Below are 11774 nucleotides of genomic sequence, written 5' to 3'. Positions count from 1 at the left end.
GCTTTCATATGTTATAGTAATAGGAGTTTTAATGTTTCACCAACTTGATATCTCTAGGATGAACCCTTCTTGGGCATGGTAGAATACTGCTTTTAATACATTTCAAATGCGTACATCCTTTTAGTATATTGTGCATGCACATATATGTAGAAGACGTATTTATGTGTGTGAATACGGATGTACATTTATAAACAGAAATTTTTATATTTTTCTGATATTTTACTTGGGATTGCTGCATCTGGTTTAGAAGTGAGATTGATCTGTATTCTTTTTTTCTTTCACTGTCGTCCTTTCTTGAGTTTGGTTAATGAGGTCAAAATAAACCCACAAAAAGAACTGAGCAGTTTTCCTCTTTTTCAATTCTCTGACGCAGTTTTTAAAACCATCTTGGCCTGGTGCTTTTTTGTGGAGAACTATGCGACACCTGATCAAATCTTCAGTTGTTATTTGAGTTTTATATTTCTTGGGAAATTTTTGTTCATTTCTAGCTTTGTAGAAAATGGCTCCTTTCATCTAACTTTTCCAATGTATAAGCTTAAAGTTAATGCTGTCCTCTAATAATTAAAAAAAAGTCCTTTTTTTCCCTTTTATAATACTATTTCTTGATGTCTTCTCTCTTTTTTGCCTCATTAATTGACAAACAACTTTAGGGTGTTATGTGACATTTTTGGCTGGTTGCTTGAATTTCTATGTCAGGGTGGCAGGAAGCAGGAGAAGAGTTGCACACAATAAGAAAAACCTGCCGTTTTGTTGTTTTTGTTAATGTTTTACTTATTTTTGAGAGAGAGAGACAGAGACAGAGACAGAGCATGAGCGGGAGTGAGAAAGAAGGAGACACAGAATCCGAAGCAGGCTCCAGGCTCTGAGCTGTCAGCACAGAGCTTGGCATGGGGCTCGAACCCACGAACTGTGAGATCATGACCTGAGCTGAAGGACGCTTAATAGACTGAGCCACCCACGCGCCCCAAAACCTGCCCGTTTTGATTGGTTATCAAAAAGCTCAGTGATGGCTTTATTTCCCTCAACTATAGAATAGGAATAAATACAGTATCTACCTCATGGGATCCTTGAAGATGGAATGAATACCAAGCAACAAACCAGCCAACAAACAAAACAAAACATTTAAAGCATAAAACATATGGAGTTCTCACTGTACACCGTTGGGTGTTTGTTGTTTTCATTATGTGTAAAGGAGAAATAAAGGGACATACGCAGGTCTGAGGTACAAAGACCAGGACACTGAAAATATTTTGTCATGGATTCCTCCACACTTGGTCCCTGGGCCCCTCTCTCTCTTCTTGATAATCTCCCTCATGCTGAATACTCTCCCGGTGTCCAGAGTTGATTTCAAATTCCCAAGGGGTGAAGCAGCATGGCTTGAACACGGCCACACAAACATTGCAGAGACTTTCTGGAAGTTGTGCTCCAGCCTTACACAATCAGATTTAACATAAAAAGCAGGACTGGATTACAAAATGCCGTAATTGCAGACTTCTTTCTTAATGCTCTCTCAATGATTAGTTCATTCAGTTAAGTATTTAAATGCCTGTGATGTGTTAATCCCGAGGGAAAAATAGTGTCAAATCTATAGCCACCCCCAACTGATTAACGAAGTTTTGCCAAGAAAAGACTCAATGTTGACTGCTTTAGTGTTCATGTTAACGTTTATATGCAGATATTGACCTATCTGTAACAGAGTCTATCTGTACATGAACACTAACCAATTAGACCTTCTGGAGCTGTGCTGTTCAACGTAGGAACCACTAGCTACAGGGGGCTATTTAAATTTACATGAATAAAAATGAAATACAATTAAAGAGTCAGTTCCTTCATCACACTAGGCACCTTTCAAGGGCTCAGTAGCCACACTGGTGGGTAGCTACAGTATTGGAAAGCTTTGAATTATAAAATATTTCCATCATCCCAGGAAGTTCCACTGGACAGTTCTGTTCTAGAAAGAGTTTCAACAATAATTAAAATAGTACTAGTTCTTGTATGGATGCCTCAGGGAACAGATCACCTTGTCCTTCCTCGGTTGGCTGAATGCCTAGGGTTATGGCTAGCATGATTAAAAATAGTTCGTTCTTTTAAGCAGGTTAAACAAATACTTTGGAATGTTTTTTATCCTAGGACTTAGCCTGGAGATTCCAAAATCCAGGAATTCTGAATTGGCAAAGCCTAAATTAACATGATTTACTATACTCCCTAGGCCAAGCTTGAAGACTATGCTTTCTTTCACATTATTCCTGGCCAGAGGTCACCCCTCACCCCACTCCTGCCTCCTGCCACTTATATACTTGTTGTTGTAAATGATCACCCATTTCCTGGTCACTATCAGCCCTCAAACATTTGTCAACTTTGGCCACTTTCCTAGAATAAATCATTGGGCATTTTCATTGCTTTTGCACTATGAGTGACATCTTTAGCAAAAGCACCCTCCTTCCCAACAATATTTGCCAGCTAGGCCTGGTAAAAATAGATAACTTATCATGATGTTTCCTGTTGTGTATGATTCAAGTATCAGATCTATAAATGCTGAATGTGTCATAGATGGAAGAACATTTTTTTTTTTTTTATGTACTCATAGCAGTTCACATGATATGGTGAAATACACATGAATCAGAGTGAAGGCAAGGAGACCCTGAGACTACCGGTCCTGTGTTTGGAGTGTTTGGATTAACAGAGGGATAATAGCCAGCAAGAAAAGGGAGTAGCCCAGAACATGTTGCTGTAATTCCTGCTGGTCTGAGAGGGTGAGCAGGGTCCTTTCCATGGTAAGAAAAAGGTTCTAGTGTCTTTTATAAAAATATATGTGTTTCCCCACCCCTAATCCCCCTCAGAGTTGTGGCCACATGCTTGCTAGCAGATTACTCTCTCCTGTCTATTCCAAGTCCATCCTGACCAGATGGTGGGGGTTGTAAAGCAAGACCCTCACCAAAGACTGTCCACCTTCTCCCCTGCCCTAATCTCCATTAAGAAGGGAGCACATAGGGTACTACTTTGTGAATGCCTCATTTCAATAATAAGCTGAGCAAAACCAGGGGGAAGCCTGAAGGCAGAGGATTAAGGGGACAAAAGATCAGAAATCTTTGTCCATCATCAGCACAAGTCAGAATACGCTGTTTGCCTAGCTTTTCACCCCTCCCTGAGTATCCATCAATTGTCCCATTTAATCCATTGCTGTCTCTTCACCCTTCTTTCTAACCATCTCTGAATGGTGTCCACTCTACCATTCCACCACCCCAACTGAAATGACTGCCATCTTGGTATTAGATTGCTCACAGTCTGCCTTCACACAGCAGCCAGCGACACCAAAAGAAATCTGAACACATTACCTCCCTGCTTAAACCTCTTCTTGCTTAGGAAAAAGACCAAAATGCTCAGCCTGGTCTGTTATGTTCTACCTAACTGGCCCCTGCTATACTCTTTCACCTCACCTCAACCTCAACCTCATGCCCTGGACCTTGTCAATTATGCTTCTGTCACGCAGGCTTTTTTTTTTTTTTTTTTAATACCTATGATAAACCAAATTTGTCCCTGCTGCCGGGCCTTTGCACATGCAGTGCCCTGTGTTTGGACTCCTCTTTTCCCAATTCCCTCTCACCTGGTCAACTCATGTTTCTTCTTCACATGCCAGTTGAATCACCACTTCCTCCTCATGTATCACTTTGTTACCATACTCCTCTCCCTGGGAACTAGGTCAGGTCAAGGTTTTGTATTTATATGACTACTTGATTGACTGTTTCTCATAAGATTTATAAGTTCCAGAGACAATATTTATCTTTTACTCACCATTGTATTTCCAGCTCCTAACACTAAGCCCGGCAGTTCAGGCATGAGTAAATCTTTGTTGACCAAGTAAATAGACAGTGACTTTTGTCATCTGCCAGGAGTGGAGCGTGGCATACAAAGGAAGTCATAGACTTAAGAGCTCTGGGTTCAAATCCTAACTCAGTTTGTTAGGTGACCTGGGGCAAATTGCCCTCTCTAAGCTTTAGTTTTCTCATCAATAAAACAGGCGTACCTGTATTCACGTGTGGGTGTGAAGACTGTGTGTCACTTGGGCACCCAGCAAATTCCCAACAAAGTAGACACCATCATCACCATTACCAATTATCATCATCATCACCGCTATTATCCAATTTGGCGACAACGGGGTGCAAAAAAGTCCTGAGGCCACAGGACTCCTCAGGAAGAAGTAACAGATTGCTCACACCCAAAAGGAAACAGATAGTAACATTTTTTATTAAATATTACAGTGGATCAAAAAGTACAAAATATCTCTTGCCTGCTATGTGATTGGGAAACTATTGGCACGTAATACAGTATCAAAAGCAGTAATAAGTACAATTTGGAAAACATACAAAATTGAGTGTTTATAGTTTTGGCTCAGCATTCTTCTGGTAGTGTTTAAACTAATGCAAAGGTTACTCAATAACCTCTCCATTGGGAAACTATGTAATATCACTGGGCCATGTTGCTATATACAAATAATCACCTTACAGAGCATAGAGGTTACATAGCTGGAATCACCAAAAGTATACAATATTTACAACACAGGGAAGTTTAAAAAAGTATAAACAGCCAAGAGATTATGCTGCTATTTTCAGACATATTTCAACCATGGGGAGACAAGCAGAATATCAAATACATCAACAGCCAACACTGGAATTTAAGTGCTCAAGATACTCATTGCAATGGTGTGGGTCTCACTGGGGCAAACTTGTTCCCATTTCTCTTTAAATCTGGGACAAGAGTAAAACTGGACCAGATGGGACTTGGCTGACCACCACCAAATGTGACTTTGTGGGACAACAAGTGAAGAGAAAGAAATGGTTCTCTTTGAAGGCACACTACATAAAATATTTTTGTGGGATCACCTCGAAATTTCCATCAGACACACCAACACAGTGAAATACAGTACTTGAGAATTCATGCACCAGGTCAGAAAGTTGTAAAGTCAACATTGAGTTTTAATAAACCCTTCTGTATATGCCCTGATAAACAAGTGAACTTAAGAGCTTCTAGCTAGTAAATAAATAAGTCAGTCCTGTGGCAAATATTACAAGTTCCAATCACTTACTAGAAGAATACTTAATTCTGAATCTCAGTTGGGCTGGGGTTTTGTTGTTGTTGTTGTTGTTTTGTTTTGTTTTCTCTGTCTCTTTTTTTTAAGTTGCCAAATGTTAAACCAGAAGTTGCATGGAAAGGTTTTTTTCTTTCTTTCTTTTTTTTTTTTTTAATATTATTTAGAATCTCCAAGTGTCCAGTAAATCACGGACTTAGTGCTATTTTGAATTGCAACATTTCTTGGAAGCCACACTCAGTAAATAGATTTATGACTCCATTGCCAATTAGATTCCACAGTTTCCTTTACTAAACTACCAATAACAATGCTTTGATTGCACAAAGAAAGGCTTGGGCAATTCCATTCAATAATAAGGCCCCTTGAACTCAAACAATGCAAACAAAGCCCTATTTAAGACTTTTTAAAATGTAGTTCTCAGCCAATGAAGAATTCAATGGTTTTTTTGAAAGATTTCCAAGATCTCTGTTCGGAGTTTTAAAACAAATAACACACTGCTTCTGTTGGGAATGTATACCCCCATCTCTCTTTATTTGTCCTGATGTTTTGCCGAGGGTATGAGCTTCCTCAGACAGAAACAGTGAGTCTCCTCTCGGAAGAGATGAGGAAAACAAAAGCTGGACTATGTTAACATTGTTTGAAAATGGTGTGATCGAATTCCAGCATGATGAAACCAGACTGAAATCATTGTAGCGGGGAAAACAAATGCCCCATATTCCAAACGGATAGGTGAGCTCCACCAGGGACAGACGGCCCCCACTCCTTTGAGAAACAGACTCCTAGAGACCATGTGCTAGGGTCTAGCCCGTGTTCTGCTGCAGAAACACTGGAGTTTCCTTTTTCTTCCATGGCCTCTGATTCTGTGACCATTCAATCTAGTGCAACTTGCTTATATGTGTCCTGGCTAGCAATTTGCCAGCTGGAATTGAGATTTTTTTCCCCCTCCATCTTGTGCAATAGCAGGATAATCTGCACTCACACATTTATAATCTATATTCTACTAGTCTATCTATGGTATATATATATATATATATATATATATATATGTAAAATTCCACAGGAAGGTAAATAATTAATTGAAGCAAATGGAACTCTTAACACTAGATCTCTACATTCTTTTGTTTCCACCTTTGGATATTAAGTATGTTACATTGAATATTTGGCTTCATGTCATGGAGACGCTTCAATACAAATGTATGGCATGCATGGCTTTAAGAGCCGCAGTGTCCTTGTTTACCAGTTGTGATTATTTTGCAGTCGAGTTACCTATTTAGAAGTTGAAAATTGTCATCAAAATTTTCATAGAATTAAATATCTCAGAGGTAAAGGACTGGTTAACTGTGGTTCTAATGTCTACTGGTAGTGTTGGGGGAGGGAAAGGTTGGCTGGGGAGTTCACCCAAGCAGTCTTATCAGCAGGGATGGGACTTGGAAAGAAAATCCACTCTGTATTGACTGACTTTTAACACACTTAGAAAATGCATCCACCTCGATGTTACATCCCAGCAGCGCATGGAATAAAGTGGCGAGAATGACCATACACATTCTCCACATCTTTTGACTGCTTGAACAACTTGGCCATTTCTTCCAACAATAAAAGAAATCGTAAAGTGGACTGTCTTGCCAGGTGGTTAAAAACATGACACGACCCACCAGATGTGCGTGCATACTCACAAAACTAATGCCCCATAAACCCAAAGAAGAGGGCTTTCTTTTGAAATGGGTAATCCAGGATGCCAATTATCCCAGAGATGTGGCCTGGGAGGCTCTTCTTGAGAACAAGAAACCAACTTGATGAAGGCCATGTGACTACCTATTATTACTCAAAAGACCGCGACCCAGGGAAGGTATCAGGTGCCCGGGCCTCCAGCTGCTCCTTTTCTTCTGGATAGTGGGGCTCCTTCTTCTTCCCCAACCCCCTTTCCCACACTGTTTAAAGGGATCGGTGCCAACACCAATGTAAATCATTTTGGCTTCTGTTCTAATTTCTGAAATTCCTAAAATATCTGCGCAGCCCACAAATATGTCCTCTAGACTCTTGTTGTTCAGCAGCTTGCTGCCAGTGAGGTTTTTGTTTTTATGATTCCTCTGGTATGTAGGACAGTTTCACAGCCTAGATAAGGTAAGGACAATGCTCGATATTTTCACATAACCCAATACTTCAAAGCAAAGCATTTGGCCGGGTAAGCAGTGTATAAGCTCTTTCGACTATGCCATTTATGAGGAACAAAATCCTTAAGTTGCGGATCTGCAAAGGAACATTCTTTGCACTATTGTGTGCTCAACTGTTTCTTTTTCATTTGTTCCACTAGAATCAGTTGCTTCAATTTGTAAACAATAACTTTACCACCCAAAGCTGCTCAAAATGATAAGATGTGGAAAAATTACAAACACACATCAACAACTAGGACAGTCAGTCAGCCTTTAAAAAACAAAACAAAACAAAACAAAACAAAAGACCTGCAAACAAAAGCGATACTGTTTAAAAACAAAAAAAAAAAAAAGAAAGAAAAAAAAAAAAAAGGACAAGAAGGAACCGGGAGAAAATGGAACTACCTGTATATAAATTAGGTGAGCAAACAGTGATACGGGTAGTTTTAAGAAGCAAATATATACAGTCATTTTAACAGTGTTTACTTCTCTGGATTGTTTAATAGTGTCAAAATGAAAGATCTACTGAAGTTTCACTATACATTGCATTGATTGAACCTTGGAGAGTTTTGTGGGAAGAGGGGCATCCCTTGGCAAATGTTTGCCAGTCTTCCTTGCCCCTTCCTTTGAAATGCCTGCCCCCTCCCCCTTTTTTCTTTTCTTTTTTTTGTTTTCTTTTTTTCTTTTTTTTTCTTTTTTTTTTTTTTTTTTTTTGCCCAGATTGTTCCTGACCATCCTCAAGACGGGGTCCTCTAAATTCTTCCTGGATACACAAAAATCCCTTCACAAGACCCACGTGCAAAGGGAACCAGCTAGGCGCCAGGGCATCTGGGTTGGAAGGGGCTGGAGACCGACTAGCCAAGGCTGGAGTCGTCCCAGGAAAAATCAGGTATGTTCACCTCCCTTCTCGGCATGTTCAGCCCCTTTGGCTGGGACTGATCTTACCCCCGGATTAGAAGAAATACTGACTTCTAATTCTATAAGCCATCACCCCCAGGGTAAGGAGTGCAGCTCTGGGCTTACAGTTTTGTACTGGGGTGTACGGACGACAGCTGAGAAGACGGAAAGGCAGCTTGAGGATTTATAGCAGCTAGAGGGTAAATGCTGTTGTGCAAAAGGTCCCCGTACGAACTTCCTACAGGTGTGGCCGCAGCCAAGTGTCTGTAAAGCTGCTGAGAATTTGTCGGCGACGTGAAGATTCCTCTCTGCATCACAAGCGAGTGGAAAGCCAGGGGCTGCATGAGTGGAGAAAGCACGGTCTGGTTTTTCAAGTACTGCAGAGAATGGGAATAGCCGGCCGGGAGCCTGGAGTTGAGGCCCGAGCCACACAGGCTCCCGGAATACAAACCTGGGAAGATGGGGGACGAGAGCGGAAGCTTGTGGCCCTCCGATGGGCCCCCCGAGTGCGCGCTGTGTGCCGCCTTGCCGCCTTCGCTCTCCGGCTCCGAGGCCTTCTCCTTCGCACAGGCCTCCTTGGATGGGTCCAGGGGCGACACCGCCCGCGCCTTCTTCCCGGCAATCACGAGGTCCAAGTCCTCCAGGCTGCGCTTTATGGGGCGCGCGGCGCCAATGTTCTGGGGGCTCGATTTCCGGTGCAGGACGGGGTGGACCATGCCCTCGATCTTCCTGAAGTTCTCCAGTCTCACGTGGTGAGGTTTTCCCGACCTGGAGAGCGATTCGGGGTACTTTTTAGGGGCCGACATGGTCATGGGCGATACCCGGCAGGCTTTGGGGTGGCAGTCTCGCCCCTGGCTGTTGAGGACCTGGAAGTGGGGGGCGCCCTTGCTCTCCTGGGGCCCTGGGGCCGAGTGCGCCAGGCCCAGGACCTTGCCCGTGGGCTTGTGCAGGTTCTTGGGAAGGCTCAGGTCCGTCGGCTGATCATCCGTGGGCGCTTCAGCCGTGGCCGACTTTTTGTCTTGCAGATGTAGCGACGCGAGATAATTCCCGTGGAGCTTGTCTTGGTGTTTGTGGGAAGGGAAAGAGCTGTTTTCTGATTCCCTGTACATGTCCCTGCAAGGGTACTTGGCTGTCTGCTCGTTGTGAAGATGGTGTTCAGTGTGTCTGTAGAGGCTGTGGAGATGAGGAGAGGAGTAGAAGTCAGCCAGGAAGCTAGGCATGTGGGAGTGAGGGAGCGCCCTTTTCTCCAGAAGCTTCTCCTTGCCCTCCTGAATTTCTTGCTTCAGGACGTAGGAGTCAGCAAGGGGGCTAAGGTGATGCTTGGAGAGACTGCAGCGGTAGGGATCTGATCGACCCAGCTTGTCATGCTTAAAGATGTCACTGATGCTCTTTCTGTCCTCCGAGGGCTTGCTTCTGAAACTCTGCACGTGCTGAATCACTGATGGCCGGCTAACGGCCATGTGGTCAGTACTCTGGCCATGGTGGGCCTGGGACAAACCTGAACACAGGTCATCCCTGGCAATGAGTTTCTTTTTGCTGATCAAAGGGGGTGGGGAGCCATAGGGGTAGCTGCCGGAGAGGCTGGCCCCACTGACTTGGGACAAAAGTTTCTTCTTGGCCAGTGGGGACATGATGCCTGGGTTGCCCCTTGAGTAGAGCAGAGGGGTGTAATTGAGCCCGTGGTTCTCATTCATGGGCCCAGTCAGGTCTTTGTCTTTGAACATGTCAAATGACTGAACCACAAGGACCTTCGGGGTCTGCTTTAGGGCATTGTGGATGTCATCGCTGCCCAGCTGGTCCACCTTCACGGTGCAGTTGGCAATGTAATCCGCCATTGCGGGTAGCTTGTCATCCTCTATCTCATTCTGGTTTGCCAGGGGTGGCTGCGTGGTGGGGAAGCCAGGGAAGGGCGCTTCTTGGAGGTCATTTTCAGGGCTCTCTGTAAAACAGCAGGGCTGGGGTTCTTGTTTCGAGTCCACAAGAGCGCTGGGAGAGGTGAGTGGCTGTTTGCCGGCCCCGGGGACAGGGGCTGGACCCCTTTCGGGGGCCGGAGGGGCACTCGGGAGTGGAGGAGGAGGCCCCTTCTCTCCCACCTCTTCCACCACCTTCTCACTGTCGGCACCTTGATCTATGTCATTGTCCTTTTCTGGGTCTGCCCTAGACCCCAGGGGCCTCGCTGCAAAATCCTGGTACCCTTCCATTTTTTTCTTCACATCTGCTGCCGGGAGAGGCTCCGTGATGCTCTTCTGATTTAAAGTCTCTTGTTCCTTCTCTGGCTCTGATGAGACCTGATAAAATATTTCAAAAGACAGTCAGAAGGAAGCCAAATGCGTTGACACATTTTGCTATGAAACAAAATATTACACGCAGCAGTTTTTCTTGAAAACAGGCTTGTCAATCAGCTCAGGGAGTTTCTGTAAAGCTTTATTCTGCACCCCCCCCCCCATCACAGCTCTAAACAAAGAAATCTAAATTACAGAAACATGAGGGTAGATAGGCGCTCTAGTCCCTTGTGAGACACCTATCAAATAGCAAAGTGTATACGATCTTATCATTCCTTGATTCTAATATATAGGTTAATTCTGAGGTTGTTTTTTTGTCAAATCAGTCAATTATCCAAATGGGTTTTAAATTACATGTTGCGCTTTATGACACTTTGGAGAAAGATTTTTTTTTTTTTTGAAAGCATCTCTCTTTCAAAAACCAACCAACCCCATATCAACAACAGGCAACAAACTTCCTAGAACCCCTTGCCTTTCTTTGAGACAGCAAATCTCATCCTAATGTGTTCAGTATGATGCCTAAAATTAGCAATGCTTAAGTGTTAATTTCTACTCGGTGCCATATGACATGCAGATAATGCTAAAATATTAAAAAATTATGCGGATGCAACACCAGCCTGTCTACCTGAGGGACAGAGGACTCAAAGTCCTTCTAGGCTGCAGCAAACTATATTTATATTAAAGCTGAAAATGAAGTTATCAAAATTCAGGCAGTGAGCACCACCACAAATGCAGCTTTTCTGTTCACTGAAATACACTGTGGTCAATGAGATGGGTGTGCGCTTTATGTGTCCCTATTGACAGAAGTTGTGGGCACAATTTGACCCATTCATTGCATTATGTAGCTGTGCAAAGTTTGACCTTAGAAGGTCATTTTAACTTTCCATCTGTGACCCAGCTGGCTGACAAGCCCTTTCAAAACTGTCACTCTGCCCTGACGTGTCTAAGAGGAGAACAGTCACAAAACAGTTGTATTGAGCTGGTCTTTTTTCCAACCCCTGCCCACCACCCCCCGCCCCCCATCATCTCATCCCTTGAATGTTGTTCCTCTTTGTTAAGAAAAGAAGTATCAACCACATTAACATCTTCGGGTAGGACTGAGGATGCTGGTGTAGGGGTGCACAGAAAAAATATTTTAAAGAAATCAAACCCTTTCAGAGGTATTTCTCCTTAAATCTACTTGAAGATAACTCTGTCTTTTAGGGACGTGTAAGACCTAATAGCTTTTGCTTCTCTTCTCTTTCTTTCTTTTTTTTTTTTTTGTACTAATAGTTGCCTTTTCCAGTACAAATATCATTACTTGTTCTACATTAACAATCATCATTGGTCCCCTGAGCTTATACATTACATGAAAATACA

General features: G+C 43.1%; 1 protein-coding gene across 2 annotated transcripts in view; it reads right to left on the bottom strand.

The window, feature by feature from the left end:
* Positions 1-4223: 4223 nt before the first annotated feature.
* The window catches only part of ARID5B (AT-rich interaction domain 5B), a 179937-nt gene continuing 172386 nt past the window's right edge, over positions 4224-11774 (bottom strand). For both annotated transcript variants that reach the window (XM_047072823.1, XM_047072824.1), the window contains one exon: positions 4224-10421. In XM_047072823.1, coding sequence (XP_046928779.1) covers positions 8256-10421 — 2166 coding nt within the window. In that variant the 3' untranslated portion in view covers positions 4224-8255. The remainder of the gene's footprint in view (positions 10422-11774) is intronic.

Source organism: Lynx rufus, unplaced genomic scaffold (genome assembly GCF_022079265.1).
Source record: "Lynx rufus isolate CCGP_SWC_20201006 ecotype Redwood Valley unplaced genomic scaffold, mLynRuf1.p SCAF_11, whole genome shotgun sequence".
Taxonomy (NCBI): Eukaryota; Metazoa; Chordata; class Mammalia; order Carnivora; family Felidae; genus Lynx; species Lynx rufus.
Note: the sequence above shows the minus strand (reverse complement) of the source record. Positions and strands in the feature narration are given on the sequence as shown.